General features: G+C 51.1%; 1 protein-coding gene across 6 annotated transcripts in view; it reads right to left on the bottom strand.

Annotated features, from left to right (window-relative positions):
• CAMSAP3 (calmodulin regulated spectrin associated protein family member 3) overlaps positions 1-20,582 on the bottom strand; it is a 44,143-nt gene that overhangs the window by 4,669 nt on the left and 18,892 nt on the right. Inside the window, exons 3-14 of one of the 6 annotated variants that reach the window (XM_033139642.1) lie at positions 14,565-14,699; positions 13,169-13,267; positions 12,514-12,546; positions 11,443-11,490; positions 9,567-9,705; positions 9,273-9,412; positions 8,632-8,725; positions 7,048-7,099; positions 5,074-5,150; positions 3,882-3,954; positions 1,953-3,684; positions 730-866 (exon numbers count right to left, since the gene is read on the bottom strand). In XM_033139642.1, the coding sequence (XP_032995533.1) occupies positions 730-866; positions 1,953-3,684; positions 3,882-3,954; positions 5,074-5,150; positions 7,048-7,099; positions 8,632-8,725; positions 9,273-9,412; positions 9,567-9,705; positions 11,443-11,490; positions 12,514-12,546; positions 13,169-13,267; positions 14,565-14,699 (2,759 nt within the window). The remainder of the gene's footprint in view (positions 1-729; positions 867-1,952; positions 3,685-3,881; positions 3,955-5,073; positions 5,151-7,047; positions 7,100-8,631; positions 8,726-9,272; positions 9,413-9,566; positions 9,706-11,442; positions 11,491-12,513; positions 12,547-13,168; positions 13,268-14,564; positions 14,700-20,582) is intronic. The other 5 variants (XM_033139643.1, XM_033139644.1, XM_033139645.1 and 2 more) reach the window with 5 other exon arrangements.

The raw sequence follows: 20,582 nt of genomic DNA, 5'->3' as shown, positions 1-20,582 counted from the left end.
AGAACCAATACAAAACAAATGAAGCAAATCCGTAATCTGAGAGACGACGCGGTGGAGAAAGAATGGGGAAAATTTAAATTGTATTTAAAAAAATATTGTAATATTAAAAATTTTTGTTTCAAGAAGAAGGATAGGCTGTCATATGTACAATTTGAAGTAAATAATGAGAATTTTAGGAGATTATAGAATATAGAAATTGATTCGGAAATTGTTTTAGACATAAATGGTTTTAGATTTAAAATGTTTTAATTTTTAAGATTGAATGGTATTTATAAAATATGTGATAAGGGATAAATTCGGAAGTTACGTGAAATATTCTTGAGGGACGTAAATTAGGGGAAACAGGAGGAAGTCCGTAAAAGATAAGAAAATGAATTTTTTTTAGTATAATGATATATTTTTTGTTGTCATTTTTGGATGTTTTTTTTTGTTATTGTTTTGTATTTGATTTTATGTTTGTTTCTTTTTGTTAATTTGTTGTTGTTGTTGGAAAATATAATAAATATTATTTGAAAAAAAAAACAAATGAAGCAATAGTTATGGATGTATAAAGCATTACTTGAGTGACCCAATTTCTGTAAGTGTCGGTGTAGCATGGGAACTGGAGAAACCAAATAGAGCTATTGGGGGGTGGGGTGGAATACTGGAATCACAAGGCCTCCCACCACAGCAGAAGTACCTACCATGGCCATGAGAAGAACCCTGCGGCTTCCCCCATCCCAACCTCACCTTGCCTCCTCCTCTTTCTTCTCCTTCTCCTTCTCCTGCCATTGCTTCCTGCGCTTCGCCTCCTCAGTGCGTCGCTGCTGCCTCTCTAGGAAGCTTGCACGCTTCTGCGCCATTTCCTCCTCAGCCTTCGCCTCATCCTGAACAAACACAGTGAGTCAGTAGAGAGAAAGGGTGGGTGAGTCCTCTAAGATGCAGGATCACTTTTCACTTTCAGGACAGGAGTCACACAGCAGCCAGGCCCGTCCTTATGGTTGGCTACAATGACAACTGGATGCTGAACTAAATGAGCCATTGGTCTGATGCAGCAGAGCTCTTAGGTTCTTTTTCTACCCTCATCTGGACTGGAGCCAACTGCTCTCAACCCTTCTGGAAATGCCACTCCATGTATCCTGTGTGTTCCTGCCAGCTATAGTTAGGGCTTGCCCAAAATGGGGTTCCTAGCACCTACAGATAGGATCAGAATCCCAAAGGTAGGTGATAGAGAGAAGGAAAAAACTTCATGTGATTTATTGATGCCTGGAGGTCCCAGGATTATCGAGCCTCAGAATGAGGTCCAAAACTGATAGAGAGAAGGAAAAAACTTCATGTGATTTATTGATGCCTGGAGGTCCCAGGATTATCGAGCCTCAGAATGAGGTCCAAAACTGGCAGAAAGCTCAAGAACTGCGACCACAAACTCCCACCGCAAATCCCAAGTCAACCTGGTGGAGCTCATTTGAGGCTGAGCTCTGCTTCTGGAGCTCGTGCTTATGGTCCTATCTTTGGGCCAGTCCAAGATGCTGCAGAGATCTGCATTGCCACTAGAGAGCAGCAGCAGCTGGTGTGATTTAAGCCGGTGCAGGAGAAAAACACGTCTGAAAAAAAGATCTTCTCTGACCCACAAGGATCTCAGAAAGGAGGTGTACATTTTAAGTTGCACATGCACACACAGTGTCTTTGTTCAAGCACTTGGATTGAGCAATCCCACCTGCACATTCTGCATACACTCCTGCCCGTCAAAAGGGGCCCCTTGGAATCCCTGTCCCATTGCAGGCCTCCTGCTCCCGTTACCTTGAACCAGCCAAGAAAGAGGGAACCAGCACAGCCACCTGAAGCCCAGCCTAACCCTGGCTCCAAGGGCCTAGCCATACCCAGCTGCCTCTTGCCCGTGCTCCAAAAGATATTCTATAGAAAGTGCAGAATGCCTGTCATGAGTGTTAGCAGTCTCAGCTTCAAGTGCATACCTTGAAGTAGAAGCCCATGCCAGCCCGGGCCGGCTCAGAATCCAGGGCCTCGGTGATGGATCCCTCCAGCGAGTCGTCGCCATCTGCATCATCATCATCTTCCTCCTCCCCCTTCAGGCTGGACAAGGGGATTTCAATCAGGCTGCTGCGCCGGTCGCTGGGTGAGGAGACATCACTGGTGCCATCCCCCGAGACACGGCCGTTGCCCCCCTGAGGGGGCACCGAGGCCACAGGCCGCAAGTTCCCCATGGCCTCTGGTACGGGCAGCTCCTCGTCCTCGGCAAAATGGATGGAGGAGCGGGTCTGCATGGGTACCTGGCTGGGGGAAAACTTGCGGAGGTGCGGGAGGGTGTCCACGTTGTGGGGAGGCGTCAGGACTCGTGTGAGGGGGGGCAGCTTCAGCTCCACTGGCCGGGCGTGCCGGGGGCTCTTGGGAGGAGCTGGGGCGGGAGACTTCTTAGGTGTGGGCTGAGGGGAGCGGGACTTGCGGGAAGGAGACGGAGACGGCGAAGGGGAGGACAGCTCCAGGGAGGAGCGGGGAGGAGCCCCTTCACGGCCAGTCCTTGGGGCTGGGATCACCCACGCCTGCACGGTAGGCTTCTTATCCAGCAGGAGGCGCTGCTGCTGATCGCTCAGACGCTGCATGTCCAGCTGCAGGGAGCTCAGGGCAGTATTCAGCTTGGCCACCGCCCGGTTGTAGTCGCCCAGGTTCTCGTCCAACGCTCCGCCCTTGGTGATGTCCGGGGAAAAGGTCACCTGCTTGTTGTCTAGGCGGGCCCGAGGGCTTCCGGCCTCTTCCTCAGCCTCCAGCTGGGCAAGCCGCTCCTCGAGAGCGAGCCGGCCATCCTCCGACTGGCCCTGGGCGTCGGGGGCCTTCTGTAGCTGCAGGAAGGCACTCTTGCCCAGGCGCTGGCGGTGCCGGGTGAAGATGGCCTCAATGCGCTTCTTCTGAGCCTCAATGGCCCGGCGCTTCTCCTCTAGCCGCGCCCCCAGCTGGCTCATCTCCGAGCTGAGGGCAGGGCTCTGGGCGGGGCTCTCGTCTGGCGGGACAGGCCCAACTTCAGAGCCCTCGGAGCTGATCCCACTGGACTTGCTGTCTGTCGCCGCCAGCTTCTTCTTGCGCTCTGCGAAGCTGGTCATGCGCACGCCAGAGGCGGATGAAGCCGTGCTGTCGGGCTGCGAGCTCAGCGAACTGACACATGAGGTGGAGTCATCGGGGCCGCCAGGGGCCCGCGTGGGCTCCTCGGCGTCTGAGTCTAGGCTGCCATCCTGGGCTGGCTCGGCCCCATTGGGGGGGCCATTGTGGCAACGGTAAACAGTAGCCATGGGTGCCTTTTCTGGCACAGAAGTTTTCGGTGGCTCTGGAGAGTGCAGGTAAAAGCCATCAGGCGCTCCCTCGGGGAGCAGGCGCTCACTGCTGTGGATGATCTGCAGGGCCTCCTCGATGGTAGGCAGGTCAGGGTAGCCGTCGCTCAGCCCGTTTTCTAGGGCCAGCCCCTCCTGGGCCTTGGGTCCAGCACTGTGGAGCGGTGTTGTCACTAAGCCATTGGGGGCCTCAACCACATCAGTGGACCGTGGGCGTGGGGAGCGAGGGAAGGAGGAATAGAGGGCAGGGGCCAGGCTGTCTGAGCTGACAGAGCGCAGCATGCCCACCGGATTCCCCATCACAATGTCCACGTCGCTGTCCAAGCCAAAGGGGATGCTGAAGGAGACCGCCTGCGACAACGGGTGGCTAGGGAAGCAGAGCAAAGCGATAAGATTAGCAGCAAAAAAAGGACAGACAAGCTGGGACATTCCAAGCTCACCTTCCACACACAACCTGCTGGTACTGCTTCTCACAACTCTGTATCCCAAGTCGGTGGATAAGCAGAAGCCTGGGAAGTCGTCCCCTCCTCTGGCCATATGAAATCCACCCCCCGTGCTCCTCACCTGAGCTGCTTCTTGCTCCATGGTTTACCAAAACCCTCAACATGGGACATGGATGTGGAGTGATGCAGGGAGCCTAAGGACACAAAAAAGGACCCAAATCACAAGGGAGTAGAGGAACAAGAAGATCCCGGGGGGTTGTCCTAGAGACTTGGTGGCAGGAGTCAAGGCCCTCAACTCAAGGGGTGGGAGGAATCCAAGCAGCCTGCCAGATGTTTCAGACTCCAGCTCCCATCCCTCCCTGACCATTGTCCATGCTTGCTGTGGCTGATGGGAGTGACAACCCAAAACATCTGGAGGCCTCCAAGTTGGCCCAGGCTGTCCTTGGGGGACAATATCCTCTATGTCAAAATAAGGAGGAGCAAGTACACAAAAGAAGAGCCACTCTACTTTGACAAGGATCCTTCACAAAGCATGCGTTTGAAAGGAAACCAAAGGTCCATGAGGGCACGATGTTAGCAGCACAAACTCCGATCACGTCAGATATATCTCAGGCTGCCTAGGGCCATCTCTTGAGGTGAGATGTATATTAAAACCTGCCTTCTCAGAATGATCTTTTCCCATGATAGGCTAGTTTACACAGCACAATCTTGTGCATGCCTATGCACAAGCGAAGTTCCCCTGAGTTCCAGGTGTAAACCAGGAAGGAGGAACCTGCAGCCCTCCAAACATAATTGGACTACAACTCTCATTGTCCTTGGCCTTGGGCCATGCCAGCTGGGCCTGATGGGAGTTAGGAGATTCAAAGCATCCAGAAGGGCAGAGCTTTTCCCTCTCTGGTTGCACAGGGTTGCAGCCCTTATTGCCTTACAAGAGGTTCAATAGAGCTCACCCTTACTCATGCAATGAATCTAATATACTGCGCCTTTACCAAAGCATCTTAAAATTGTGCCACCTAAGGCAGGCATACTATGGCTCTGTTGGCTCTTGAGAAATGTGCAGCAGCTGCTGGGTAAAGCTGAACAGCTATGCAGGACCAAGAGCTTTGGAAACCACAGAGACAAGCCCCTGGGGATGCTGACAGCCATGATCATGACGCCTTGAGAAGGACCTCCAAGAGACTTGATGTGTTTTGCTTAACCTTTTACCCCCAACAGAACTGAAGGACTCCTTTTCTTCCTCCACAGCTCGTATGTGGTTTGTATTGGCGGGGGGTGGGGGGTGGGAGAGACTAGACAAAGCAGTAGCACCTTACCTAAAGAACCACAGAGTGGGGACTGTGCCTGCCCTCCAGGCAGTAGTGGGTGGCGGAAGCTGAAAACTGGGGAGCTACTGGAGGGGAAAAGAGATGAGATCAGATTAAGAACATTGCTACAAAACTTGTTGTCACACAGAGAGAGGCAGGTGCTGCTGCACACTGGTTAGGTCTCCAGCCACAATCCTCTGTCAGCACCAACACACAGACTGCACTCACACAAGTGAAGTCAGCAGAGGGAAACTGGGTGCTGAAAGCTAGTCCTTTGAGGAAATAGGACTAGTTTGGTGTGGGCTGTTGTGTGTGTGTTTTTTTTAAAGGGGAGGGGTGATAGAAACCCAAGAAGGAATTTGCACAACACTAGAATCACTGCATTACATTATACGTGGAACATGTAGGCACTCTGCTAAGTGTTGATTCCGCTCATTCGTTTGGCAAATGAAGTGAACAGACTTGCAGGAACAAGTTCCTTTAATTTGCTGCCTAAAGGCATTCCCATAACTTGCACATGGGAGGAAAGCTGTGCCTACCTTAAAGATCAGAAGCTTGCCCAGTCACACAACACCCCGCCCACCTGCCCTGCAAGAAGAACTACAATTTCTGCTGGCCTGGAGCAATGGGAGAGCAGCTGCACTGGCCAAGAGTGCTCTCCCCTTTACTCCACCAGTGCAACTCAATCCAGATAAACCACGAAGACTCCCCTGATCAGCAGCTACAACTGATCAGGGGAAGGGAGCACCCGACTCACACACTGGAAGTGCCAGAGACGCAGTTTTCTCCCCAGAGCAAAGGAAAGTCCAACCCTCCTGAAACATAAGGAGGCACTGAGCCACCACAAAAAAAACATAAGGAGCTCTCCCCACCCTGATTGCAGGAATAACTCCTTCCAGATCACGTTTCCCCAAAGACTGTCTAATATTAATATGTGGAGAGGCCCCCTAGGCAAGTAGAGAGGGGGAAAGTCAAGCTGTGGCACTTCGGAGTACTAACACATCTGAAGAGCAAGTTGCTGAATGGTTGGTTTTTTTTAGGAAAGCAAGGACTCTTATGTCAAGAGCACAGAAATCATGAAGGACCTCAAAGACTCTCCCAGACCCCTGCCAGCTGCAATAGCAACATGGCCTGTACACAAATTGCCCCTTTGAAGAGACAATATTTAGCTATTCCTAAAGGGATTCACATTTTTTGAGCGCTACTGGGAAGGGCACAGTTAAGTCACCAGCAGCGTACAACCCCCCACCATTCCTGACCAGCAGCCACATTGGTTGTTGCTGGTTGGAGTCCAGCAACATTTTGAGAGCCACAGGCTCCTTGCCTGGAGTCCTCTGTCAGCAACATCATGGCTTGTGGACTTGCAGGTAGCAGCCTGGACATGACTCCCATCTAAGGCTTCCCAACAGCTTTGATTCATACATGGGAGACTGGCTAGCCACGATGCCAGACAGGGAAGCTAGTGACAGCAACACACTCGGGCTAAAGCAGCTTGGTTTTATAAGCTGGAACTGGAGCTGACATGGCAGAATGCAGGGACCGTCCTCTTGGTGGGTGAAAAGGTAGGGAACTGGTGCCCTGGAGAAGACAATCCCTGGCATCTCTAGGTAGGACTGGGAGAGGCTCCCTGCCTGAAACTACAGTTCCCATCATTCCTGACCAGATTCTGATAGCTAGGGATGATGGGAGTTGTAGTCCCAAAATGGCTGGAGACCCAAGTTTGGGAAACCCTGGTGTAGACAATATTGAGAGAGATGGGTCAGTGGGGTCTGGTTCAGCATAAGGCAATTTCTCATGCTCCTACATCATCATCCATTTACAAAATCCTAGCGCTGGAATGAGGCACCAGAGAGAGAGAGCAGCCCAAAAACACCTTCCTTGCAAAGCACAGCATCCAGATTTGACTCCTAGCATGGGCAAGAGAGGGGAAGCCTGGTTTCAGGCTCAAAGTGGTGGAGGTGAGAGTAGCAGAGGCTCCCTTACCTGCTGTTGTTCCCACTGTTGGGCGTCAGGGAGTCATTCAGCCCAGGGGAATCTGGAAGAGAACAGCCACTTTAATGAACAAGCCAAGAGGGGAAGGGAGCAAAGAGCTCAAGCTGAGGATTAAGTCACTAGAAGGTCAGGAAAGGGTGGGAATGCCAACCACGTGTACCAAAGGGCAGGAGAGGAACCTGCTCCCATCTCGACTCACACAGGAGGCCATTGTTCCAGGGCTGGAGCATGCCAGCTCCCAGCAGCCCATGCCTCTGCTCCACTTACTCAGTGGGACAACTGATTGAGGGCGGCGGGGGAAGTGTGACAGTGATAGGCTGCTATCAAATACCTGTGTGCATGTGTGCACAGACAGGCTTTGTAGCACAGCCTTTACTTTTCCTTATTTTTCAGGCATGCAATTTACCACCTGATGTACAGAATGCACAATGGGAATTAAAGGTATATTTTCATGCAGCAAGACCAGAAAAGCGTTCACAACATCAAAATGCAAACTTTCCAGGAAGCACCAAGGTTTTCACAAGTAACTGGAAAAGCCGTGAATGGTGGTCAAGATAAAGCCAAGGCAAGCACAATCTAAATCCTGCAACAGGATCCACTGAAGCTCCACAGACAGAATATGTTTGTTCAATTAATCAGATCAAAGTGACTATAAGGTGTGAAACAAACAGACCAGTCACCTTTGGTTTGTACCACATAATATGGGAGGCATACAGATATGCTATACCCTCTTTCCATCTCCCCCTTAAAAGGAAGGGAAGACCTGATCGCCAATTATCTAGTCCAAAATATTGTACGAACTGTAACAGATAACTTGGGCAAGACAAATTTCCTAAGGCTTCAAGAGAAGCTTTACGTTTTCAAAATTAAGAAAAAGCAGGCGCGTGGGCCCCAGATTTGCAAAATGTCTGGAAAGCATGCAACTAGTAATAATGTCTTCAGAAGCAATTAGTTACAGCTGCAATTAAGATGTTCTGCACTTCTTCCTTTCTCTCCCCATGTCGACTGCGCTCCCTCCTCTACTCTAATTATCCCACCAGCATTCCATATACTTCAAAAATCCTAATTCTCACGTTCAGAAGTATACAAAAAAATAATGTGCCATATATGCTACAATTATTAAATGGGGGTGGGTGTAAGTTATTCGGGAGGGTGGGGAGGTTGTTTGGGTTTTTCTGCCTGCTCAGCACACAATGGAAATTATCAGCACATCATATATCAAATACAAGTCTGCCCATAATGAATGCACCGAAATGTATCTTGCAATACTACACACCAAAAACAGCACAGCTCTGCAGGCTAGAAATGGACTGCTCCACTCCTGTCCTGGGTTAGCTGCTCCTCAAGCTAACTGCTACCACTAAGGTATGGAGGGTGGGGGGAGTCATACCTTAGTCTCCAGCATCCTTAGCATCTTCAGGTAGGTCGGGGAAAAGGCTCTGGGCCTTTAACCCCAGGGGGCCACTACCAGCCAGTTTACACACAACAAGGAGCAAGCTGAAGCAGTGGGAGCCCCTGAACCTGGGCAGCTTCCTGAGTGCCACAGACACACAAGCACACCTGCCACCTTCTTACCTTGAAGTCCAGGCAGCTCCTTTGGGTGCACAAAGTCAGGCTTAAGCACCTCAAAGCACAGGAACAACTCTGCCAGGAACACCCCGACGTTTATCTGGGGATGAAGGGCAATGAGTTAGCCAAATAGTCTGGGGAGGAAGCAGCCTCCACTCCCCTCACTTAGCCAGAGTTGGGTCCGGAGAACAAGGGGGAGGAGAGGACCTAGTCTCTGCTCCCCCATCTCCATCTGCAGGTAGCACTCCTGAGAAGAACTCCTCCTGGTGCCTAAAATGTCTCTCTCCTGACCCATCGCAATCCCCGCCCCCAGCATTGCCCTGCCACCCACTGCAGAAGGGCCTCATTGTTCTTGCACGATCAGCCTCCAATTAGTGCAGCCGGAGGCCTCAAGCCAAGGCTCATTAGGGCCAAGACAGGCTGGATGCTCAGACCAAACACTAATCCCCACTTGCTCCACATGAGCAGCTACACAGGGCACGGAGCTAGGCTTCCTTCTGCCATGCCAGGGCTCCTTCCAAGCAGCTCCTCAGCCCTGAAGCTCTGCAGGGCTTCCCTTACTGCAGCCAGGACAGCCATGTTTTTATCTCTAGAGGTACAGAGGGGGTGGAGGACTGCCCCACCTCCTGCCCAGCCCCAGCACTCACCCTCAGCATAGGCGGCATGTACAGCAGGTCCTCCAAGGAGAGGAAGCAGGAGCCACCCAAATAGTCCGCAGAGAAGCCCTGGATCAGCTGCAGGTTGTACAGGCTGTCTGCCACCGACATGGTCTCCTTCAGGCACACATCTACCGGGCAAGGGAAGCGCACAATAGCCGTCAGCGTGCGGGGTGCATGTGTGTGCACACGGACACGTGCGAGTGGAAGCGATGCACACACAACGGCTGCAAGCTCCAAGCAGCCGCCCCATCCCTCCACCCGGGACCCAGAGCACCAACTCACCTTCGAGGCGCACAATCTGGGGGCAGTAGTAGTGGATGGTGGCAGCAATGGCGCCCCCGCTGGCCAGGTCCTTCATGCCAGTGATGGCAGGGAAGCAGGGAGTCTGCTTGGGCAGCGCCTTGTCCTTCCGATAGCGGATCTGTGCGGGGCAGAAACGCAGGAGGAAGTCAACACAACAACGGAAGGAGCTGGTCCCCACACGAGGGACACTTGAAAAAGCCTGAAGAATGCTCCCCCTGCCTCCTCTCGGTCCAGGGCCTCACACCCTAAACACCTCTATCCCACCCTTAACTTCACCACCATGCAGAAGCCATCATGAAATTCTTCCTGGGAATACCCAGGGGGTGAAGAACCAGCCAAGATTAAAACTCTCTTTCCCACCCCAAGAATGTGTGTGCACAAAATATGACACCTCCCCCACCCCGCCCCAATACCAAGAGCAGAGTGCATGCTGGGAGGGAGGCAAAGGATATAAAGCGGGGGGGGGGGGTTGCAAGCGAGTCCCTCGAAGGCACAAGTCCCTCTGTGTCAGCCAAGAAGGAGAAAAGCAGGAGGGAAGTGAGGATGAAGCAGCCCACACAGGAGGAGGAGAAAAGGAGACACTCTCCCTTCTGTAGCAGCTCTGAGAGACCCTAAAGACCAGCTGCCAGCTCCCCTCACTTTCCCCACCACACAAATGTTCCAAGGGGAGGTTCTGGCCTAGTGCTAGGCCCAGTGGGCTGCAGCGCCACAGTGGCTGGGGGGGGGGGTGCTAAATGGGGGGATTTGCCCTAGGTAGGAGAGAAGACAGAGGAGCCATCAAGTCAGTCCTGCTAAATAACTGCATTTCCCACTCCAAGGAAACATGCTTGTCCTCACCCCAGGACACAGCAGACAAGACAACAAAAGGCAGCCCCCACACCAGAGACACACACAGAGCAGGGCAGGCCGTGCGCAGACATTGCACAGGGCAAATGGAGGGGGGAGGGGGTGCACAGACAGACAAACAGGCACAGACACCCAGCAGGCCAGCAAAAAATTAAAAAGGGTGGGGAGGAAAAAAAAGAGGCAAATGGGGCACCTCCATTCCTGCTGCAATGAGCTGGAGGGAGGTTTCGGAGGGAAAGGGCCATATCCCTGGGGGCAGGAAAGAGCTGGCCATGGACAGCAAGCTCTGGAGGCCAGCTTGACAGATGATCTACCCCTTCCTCCACCACTCATCCTGCTGAAGCCAGGAATTAATGGAACAAGCCTCCCCCCCCTACCTGCCAGCCCAGGAGAGACCCCAAAGAAACCAAGGGAGGAGGTGGTCACCTGGCCCCAGAGGCCAAAACAGGTCAACTCTCGACACAGCAGGAGTTTTGGTGGGCAGTGGTGGTAATGAGAGGGTTTGTGCTGTTGGCTTTCCCACATCTTTCCCTTCCTGACACCTTACAGCTCTAGAGGGAAAAGTCGGTGGACGCCCCCACACTAAACACCCTAAAATAGAACAAAAACCAGAGTGTCTAACAAAAACAAGAAATGCAACCCAGGATTTCTGCAGGCTCTGGAAAGGCGAGGGGCTGATTGTGTTCGGAGGGTGAGCAACAAGATGAGGCTAACTCCCAAGAACTGTGGGCAAATGGCAGGTCTCTTGTGGGCATTGGGGGGAGCCCTTGGAAGCGGCTGTTGGTTGCTCTGAACGTGGAGGGAGGAGGACCCAGGAAAGTGTCCACAGCAGAGGGGGAAGCTCGCCTCTCCAAGCCCCAGGCAAGTTGGCAGCTTGTGGGGCAGGGGAGAAAGGCGGCCCAGGCCCATTGCAGCAGGAACGGCCCAAAGTCCTAGAAAACAGCAACCCAGGTGGATGGCAAGGTGGTGCAGGCGGGCGGTGGGAGGCACGCGCTGACGGATACATTACCACAGGAGGCTTATTCCCCGACTCCTTCAAACAAAAAGCGATGGCATGCTGGATGCAATAGCAAAGAAAAGAGAGAGCCTGATCAATGCACCCGCAAGGAGAGAGGAGGGGGGAGGAAAGGGCTGCTGCTGCTGCCTTGCAAGGCTAGGGAACGGGGTAGGGGTAGGGGGTTGCAGGGAGGGCCTAGCCGAGGCCTAGATTTCTGCCTGGAGTGATTAAAGCCTCCCCAGCATGCACCTGGGGCTCCCATGATAGCCCTCTCTTCCTTCCGGAGCACCCCACACTCCTGAACACTAAACGCAATGTAGCATCCAGGCCTAAGTTTGGACTAGTCCGCACTCTCGGCTGCACTGAGTACAGCTGGGCAGCAAGCAAATGGCGGGAAGGGGACAGGGGGACAGAAGGCAACACAGAAGGGGGGAATAAAGGAATGTCGTGTAACTAGCATGCTTTCCTACTTGGCAGCTCCAGGCATGAGCTGCCCTGCTCTGGCTGTCTCTTAACCCCTCTGCACAAATGAAAATCGGGGCTTCTCGGTTGATCTCTGAGGCAGTCCCTCTTGCCTGTCAGTCAGACCCCAGGGCACCTGTAACCCCAAGGAGGTTGTGTTATTCAGGGCAGGAAGAAGAGATCTGTTAAGCACCCACCGCCACCTCCAGAACCCAACCCTCATGTGCCCCAACACGCGGAGCTAAAAGAGAGCAAAGCAGGAGCGGGTTGCGGAGGGAAGGGAGATGAGAACAAAGGATGCTGGGATATACCAGCATCCCAGCAGCTGGTGTCTCATGTGAAAACACACCTCCTCCTCCTCCTCCTCCCGGGACAGGGTCCCCTCTGCCCTCAAAGTCTCCCAAAAGTTCAGGCAGGTGCCCATCCCACAGGGAGCAGGGCAATGTCGTCCCCTCAGCCTTTCCCTCAAGGGGAGCCCTCACTGAAACAAACACACACACACACTCAGGTATCTCTGCTCCAAGGTCCTAAACCCCCAGCATCCTTTGCTCTGGGTCCCCCTGGCATGCAGCGCAGGAGCCAAAAGCAGCAGGGAGATAATAAGTAAAGCCACCCACTTACAGGAACCAGTTTCCAGTACCACCTTGTGGGACACTGAAGCAGAGGAAAAGATGCAGAAAAAGACAGCTCTGTCACATAACACACCGTGACTGTATCGCACTCGCAGCACAGAAAGCTGGAGGGGCAGCTTGGGCTGGGATGAGGCCTCGTCGTTGGGCCCATTGGGAACATGAACGGGGCAGCTTCTCAGGCAGGCAACCCGCCTCCACCCCCCTCTGGCCAACAGAGCCAGTGAGCCAGCCCCACAGAATGGATTTCGGTGGGAAAGTCTAGGAACTCTGGTTGCCCACAAAGCAAGGACAAAGCAGACAAAGGCCACCTCACAGGAGGAGGGCGAAGCAGCAGATTTACAAGGGGGAGAGGTAGGAAATCCTTGGGGTGCAGGGAGTTCCCAAACATGAGCTAGAGTTTGGGGGGGGGGAGTCGGTCAGAAGGCAGGAAGCAAATTCTATCTTGGAAGGAAAGAGCGGGAGGGAAAGGGTGTGGCTCGTACACAGAACAAAGCCGGCATGGATAAAGCCACCCTTCCGTCGCCACGCTTTAGCAACTGGGCCAGGGCCCACAAATGGCCTCCCTCCCACTCCAGCTAGGCCACAAGTCCAGACTCCCTCCCTGCTCCATTCAAAAGGAAGCTGCACAAGCCAGGCAAACGCACCTTGGGACCGCTGTTGGAGCCCTGGGTCTGGCCATCCGTTCCCGGAGCAGCCCGCTGAGTGCACTCCTGTTCGCTGCTTTGCTGTATCTTGTGGATGATCTGGAGGGAGGAAAGCAAGAAGCGTGTTGTTGTTTTTCATTTTGCTTTTTATAAATACAGTTGTACCTTGGAAGTCGAACAGAATCCATTCCAGAAGTCCGTTCGACTTCCAAAACATTCGAAAACCAAAGCGTGGCTTCTGATTGGCTGCAGGAAGCTCCTGCAGCCAATCGGAAGCCCTGTCAGATGTTCGGCTTCCAAAAATAGTTTGCAAACCGGAACAGTCACTTCCAGGTTTGCGGCATTCAGGAACTAAGCTGTTCTAAAACCAAGGTATGGCTGTATTTTTATTGAATTTTTTCAGCACAGGATACACTAAAAGCCAAACTAATTTAAAGAAAAGATATTTTTTAAAAGCGTGTTGGGAAGAGGCACACACGCACCTTACCTGTCCCTGCACATCCCACCCACAGACGACTTTAAGGTGCTGAAGGTCCCTCCCCTCCTATTCTCCTCTCCTCCCCCAACAGGTCATGTTATAATTGTCTCCAAAAACATGACTGCCTTCCTGAGCCCAGGCCAAAAAAGAGAAGTGACTTGTGGCACCTTATTAAAGATGACAAATGTGTTATGGGGATAAGCTTTCATGGATTAGAGATCCCTTTATCAGATGCATGAAGTTAATCCTCCTATGGCATGTGGGTGTAAAAGAAACTTTTGTTGGAGGGGAAATGGCAATGAAATGCAACTCCACTTGAGCTTAAATGTATGCAATGTAAGCCCAGCGCCCCTTCACAACAGCAGCAAATTAGTTATAGCATGAAACAGGCCAGAACAGAATCAAGGAACTGCCCCTTTTATTTAATATTTTATCCTAAGTTTCTTATGAGGTCATATTCAAAATCAATGAAAAAACTATGTTTATTATCCTGCCCCTAGCCTCTGGGCTCCAGGTGAGATTTTATAGCAATTTTTAGCAGCATACATCTACGTCCCCAAAGGGCTCACAAATCGTAAGTAATTCATCCCAACCATTTTACCCCAACCTCACATTTTCCATGTCAGAGGCTGGATAGCGCAGCTGGACATGGACTAGGGCAGATGTGGAGAACCTTTGGCCCTCCAGATATTGCTGAACTACAACTACAACCATCACTGGCCACTGGCTATCCTTGCAGGGGCTGAGGGAGTGGTAGTTCATTGACCTCTAAAGGAGTAAAGGTTCCTGGAGTACAGAATCAAATAAACTTGCTGTGTGAATAAAGTGGGACGCTAACTCCCTCTATGCCCACCTAAGTAATCTGGAGGAAGCACAGCTATCAAGAATGGCTGATTGATTGAAAAATAAATAAGGTACCATGTCTATCCAGTGCAGAAGTTTCTGGTCCCAGGAGATGGCTGCCAGATCAGTGCCTGGCGTAACACTCAGTGAGCTGGTGGCTTCCAACGCAAACGCTGTCATCAGTGAGTCAATCAATGCCAGGTGCGCACCCTGTACATGTGGCAAGGAAGAGAGAGACAAGTTAGGCAACCTGTGTTCAGCCATGAGGGTATCCTTACCCCACAAATGGAGCCAGGCACATAGTTGGTGCCACCCCTAGGTGTGAGATGACACAGGAAAAGGGAGAACTATCTTCCCATTGATGCTGGGACAGGTGCAAGCAAGCCATCATTTCTCAGGATGATTTGCCAAGTTCAGCTTACTTTTCTCCCTGCTTCCTAAAGTTCAGAGAAACACAGATCAACTATGTTCTGCTCTCCTATCACAGGGCAACAGGCTAGCCCTTCATGGCATAGGCTGCTTTCTCCAGTGTAATAAAGCAGACAGAGTGTTGGGGGCATGCTAGAAGAACAGCGTCTTGGCTGGAGTGAATAAGCAGGAATGACTGAATGGAGTTGCCATCAGATGCAGGCTGGGAGCAGGAAGACTTTATTTACTCTGGAAGTGCATACTCAATTCTGACCAAACTAAGCTTCCTGATGTATATTTTGCTCTAGGAGGCTTAGTTTGGTCAGAATCTAGTATACACTTTCAGAGTGAATGCTAAATACATTACTTCTGGTAAATGAGCCACCATAGTTGCTAGAGGGCTGTGCAAATTTGTGTCCTTGGCTTTTTAGACTCCTCTATGGCGCTGTGAGTTAAACCACAGAGCCTAGGGCTTGCCGATCAGAAGGTTGGCGGTTTGAATCCCCACGACGGAGTGAGCTCCCGTTGCTCGGTCCCTGCTCCTGCCAACCTAGCAGTTCGAAAGCACGTCAAAGTGCAAGTAGATAAATAGCTACTGCTCTGATGGGAAGGTAAACGGCATTTCCGTGCGCTGCTCTGGTTCACCAGAAGTGGCTTAGTCATGTTGGCCACATGACCCAGAAGCTGTATGCCGGCACCCTCGGCCAGTAAAGCGAGATGAGCACCGCAACCCCAGAGTCGTCTGCGACTGGACCTAACGGTCAGGGGTCCCTTTACCTTTACCTTTTACCCATGTACTATCTGAAGCCACAAGGGTGCATTGGTTGCCAGATGTGAAACATATTGGTATTATTTTCAGCTCTCTCACCCCACAACAAGGACTGGAGTCTTGGGCCAGATCATGGTAACACGAGAATCCCCCTTGTTGTGCCTGACTGAGTAAGCTCAGTCCCAGTCTTACACCACAGGAGAGCAGATTAGTTGCCTTAAGCTCTTAATGCTGTTAAGGAGAACCTGGATGAGAGCAGCCTGGGGGCAAAGGGAACATGTGCTAGGTGCAGATATTGGGCTTTATTACCAGCATCATCATGCATGCAGTCTGCCTGCCCCCATGTTTCCCTCCAAATTCTGCATGCAAGATCTCTCAGTGCCCCAAACCCAGGAACCCATGTTTCCCTACAAATTCTGTATGCAAGATCTCTCAGTGCCCCAAGCCCAGGAGCAACAGCCTCTTCTGCTTCTGGGCAGGTCTAATAGGATAGCCTACAAGCCAATTATCTCTGTGAAGACCCTAGCAACAATGCCAGCTGCCTTCTGATATTCTAAAGTGGCAAGGGGAGATAGAAGACAGCATCTTTCTTGATAGGATAGGACCCATTTGCAGTCCACAGTGGACTTGCAGTGGTTGACAAAGGTCACATTTCTCAGTTGTGATGTACAGATATGGGGAGAGAAGCAGCAGGTAGAACACTAGACAGGAAGACCCAAAATTGCCTGTGGTCTCTCCAAGCAAAGCTGAAATCCTTCTAGCCAAGAGGTTTAAGCAGGTGGGATAAACTTGAGCCACTTCCACAGGTGGTCCTATGGACGTATGAAAGAAGGTCCCAGGCCCTGAATAATGGTACATTTGTCTGTTAAGCTCCTGAACAGAAAACGTGACAGGGAACTCTCCCTCCTACAACCTCACCCCATGGCAGAAGCAGCACTAGAGGATTTTCTGCCAGCAGTGATTTCCTAACAAGAAATGAAAAAAGTGAAGTCTCTGCTGAGTCAAGGGGGGAGAGGAATATCCAACGCAGCATAAAGTGAATGTTCCATCAGCACGGGGATTTTTGCTTGTGCAACGGAATGTTCTCCCCCTCTCCTCCCCCTGCAAAGCTGTTCTAGGGATTTCTCCAACCCTCTGGAGTAGATTTAGGGAGGGTGCATGGCACACGCAAGGCAAAGGTGGTGGTGGTGGAAGCCCAGTTGCCCAAGTGGAAATCCTTGTGCTAACAGGACGACTGAATACTGCTCAAGGTTCGCCTCAAAACGATACGAGGATGGACAGTTTATACAATCAGCTCAATTCAAGTGATGAATGTTTCTCTGGACTGTACCTCTTCAGGCTGCACGGAAGGAATTGCAAGTCACCCCTCTTTAACGCAGATCCTAGGACCCAGGTTTTGTCATGGTTATGGTCAAATGAAACTTATTGCTACCATGGCAAACATTTTTAAGAATGGGCCATGTAGTCACACAAACACTGCATGTCTGTTTGCTTATTCAAATGACTACAGCTCTAGCCTGATCCAGGGATGGTTTTTTTTTTTTTGAGGAGGGGGGTTCAAAGGAAGAAGGGCAGGATTATCAAAATGTGAGTTCACTGAGTGCCCAACAGCAACTGGGACCTTGCAAGCAAGCCAGATGCAGGCCTCTAGGTGCACCACACCCAGCCCTTCCTGGCAGCCTGATTTTCTGCACCAGCAGAGCGGGAACTGCAGCAGAGGAAAAAGCTGTTGACTCGACAGTGAATCAAACTTGGGTGTTAATGGGGCACTCATACTTGGGAGACAGAGAGAGAATAATGCAGAATAAGGGATGTGCCAAGCCTGAAGGGAGAACTCTGAGAACAAGCCTCTCATTCACCTTCAGAGCTGGGGCCACACCTAGCACACCTCAGGATGGGAGACCTCTGGCTAAAAAACCCTGTTCCCCTGGTTTCTTCTTCCCCTCCTTCAAAGACAAGGCCCAAAACAGCCACAGCCACACTCCCTCTAGCTGCTTGGGCCTCAATAAGGCCTTTGTGGGATAAATACACTGAGGCCGTGTCAGACAAGGCCAGGGGAGTCGGATAATAGCCACACTGCTCGGCTCTGGCTCTGATGTCTGCTTTCCAATATCATTGCTGGCAGAAAGCCAACATGGCTGCCACGACCAGCTCCCTCCACAGAGCAACTAATCCACCGCTTTGCTCTCCCATACTCTCGGAGTTCAGGGTGTGGCGGCAGCCTAGCTGTGTGCTCTCTAAACATCTTGTCCCATGTGGAGCACAACCTACACCTTCCTTGGGAGGGGCTCCAAATGCCCGGATCAACATCAAGAGTCTCCATCATTCTCCCCACCCCCAAACCTGGGCAAGATTAAACCTTCCCTTTCCAACTGTCTCCCTGGGACTATTTCCCCAGCACACAGCTGGGCGCAAGGGAGATACGAGGACATCCCTCCCTTCAGCTAGCTGGCGCTCTCGCCTCTCCTCCCGGCCTTGACAGAATCACCAGAGCAAAATTAATAGCAATCAGAGATACCCGCTCAGCGCAGAGCAATCCCGCCGGGCACCTGCCAGCAGAGCCGCACCAGCAGCGGGGATTCCCCCTCCCCACCTCCCCCTCCCATTACACAAGCACCAGGAGGAAGAATGATAATTGCTGAGCCCAGGGAGCAGAAAGCAGAAATCCCCAAGCCTCTTTTCTGGGCTTTAACAATTTGTACATCCTTCCTAGCGCTGGCTTTGTGTGGCTTCCCCCATATTCCAGGTCTTCCTATGATCCACCGCAAAAGCAAACTCCCCCCACAAAATTTTTTATTTCCTTTTCTGTTTTCGCCATCAACACACTGTTACATTCATGCACAAAACGAAAAGAAAAGTAACATAAATATAAAACAAACATGTACTACTACTAATAGTAACATTTTATATATATATATATAATGTTACTAACATTAGTAACATTATATATATATATATATATATATATATATATATATATATATATATATATATTCCTCCAAGCTGTTTAAATCCTATATATATTTACTTTTACTTCCCTTCCACTCTTTCCTTGGTTTCCTATCCTTTTAACTGAGTTTTCTTTCTTTTGCCACCTCCAATATTGCCAGTGTATCCATTTGGAATTCTCATATCAACACCTCAACAATTTTCATTTTTAAAAACCCTCATACACAGTGGGGTGGGCTTCGGTGTGATGGACAGACAGACTCCAACCTCAGCCTCCTTCTGAACCCATCCCCCTTCTCGCCTTTCACACCTAAATGAGTGTATGGTTCCCACCTTTCACTGCTCTCTTCCCCCCCCCCTCTGTTTTCTTGCAGAGGGAAGAGGGAGACACCCTCAGCATTTCCCAACCACATCCCCTCCCCACAACAGCCCTTCCTGAAAATAGATAAACTGGAAAGGGAGATAGGATGTAGAGTTGTCAGCTATTGCAGATAAGATCCCCCAAGTTCACTTACTATTGCTCAACCCCACATTCACTCCGAGCCGGCTAGTTATAGGTGCTTCTAAAAGGAGACACACAAAGCCAGGCCCCTGTTTCGTCCCTGCAGCAGTAAACCAGAACACAAAAAAGCACCCTTCATTCTAGGATATTATCCTGTTCTACCTCCTCCTTAGGATTTGCTATGCTACAAACCACTAAGGTCCCATTCAAGTTAAAGGAAACCCATGTGCTTGTGTACAAGTGAAAAAGGACTAGCAGCTTGTGCAGAGGACCTTCCTTCTCACGTGTGTACAGATGTTTGTGCATGCCAGGCCTTAGACCAACAGTAAATAACTTCCTTTGCCAGCAGGGGGTCCCTGGGTTCAATCCTTGGGAGTCTCCAGGGAGGGAAGAACCTTTGGAGTGCTGCTACCAGTCAGTGTAAACAACACTCAGCTGGAGGGACCAGTGGCCTCATCTGGCATGAGGCAGATGTTCCTAATGCTGGCCACCTAACCTTTAGTGCGCTGTTGCCCATCTTTTCTCCTTGATAATACCAGCACTTTAAAAACCAACGGGGATTCGAAGGGAGCAACAGGAGGCTTCAGCTTTCCAAAAGGGAGAGTCAAAAGACCTTGGGGTGGGGGGTGTAGAAAGAAGCTTCTCCTGTAGTGTCTTTAGCCACACCTCAGCCCTCCCCACCCACAGAGAGATGAGGGAAGGGGTTCCCACGGGGTGGCTGGGATCTAAGCTTGTAAAGGCTCCACCCTGAAGCTGTGGCGCCACAGAGGGACGCTCCTTGTATTAACAGAGGCAGGGAGGGAGGGAGGGAGGGAGGGAGGGAGGGAGGAGGGAAGGAGTTTTGGGGATTTGTCTGTCACCCTCAGGGCCTCCACCACGCTACTGCACAGGACAGGACAGCACTGGGAAGAGCAGCATTTACACAAGGCTGTCAACAGGAGCAGCCTATTTTAGAGGAGCACCCTCCCCACAATTCAGAGCCTGCCTTTGGGCCAGTGGCAGGGGGATCCTTTCACAGAAAATCTTTTTCTCTGCCCCTCTCTCCCCTGCACCCATCTGAGCCAAACACATTTCAAAACTACTAAATTCACGCTTCACATTGTGGTTAACTAATATAGACTAATTTTTAATGCTTACGTGGGAGTTACATTCCAGGGAATCATGCCTAAAGCCAAAATCATGTATCGTCAAAACACCTTGGGTACAATGGTGGGTGGGATTGCCAAAGCCTTTTTTCCTGCACGTCTGCTCCCTTTTCACCTCTTTTTTATTTTTTTGCCAAGCGCATAAAGCTGAATGCACACAAGTTAAATGTGTGGAAGTTGTGGGTATCTTGGATAGTCTACCACAAGTGCAGCCTTTGCCACCACACTGTTGCAGTACTGTGGGGAAACCAAACATGGTGAACTTAGCTCTGCTCCTGAATCCTCAAAGAGCAGGTCCTCCAACTCACGTCAGCACAGCC

The sequence above is a fragment of the Lacerta agilis genome, chromosome 2, assembly GCF_009819535.1.
Source record: "Lacerta agilis isolate rLacAgi1 chromosome 2, rLacAgi1.pri, whole genome shotgun sequence".
Classification (NCBI taxonomy): domain Eukaryota; kingdom Metazoa; phylum Chordata; class Lepidosauria; order Squamata; family Lacertidae; genus Lacerta; species Lacerta agilis.
This window is presented reverse-complemented; position numbering and strand designations above follow the sequence as displayed.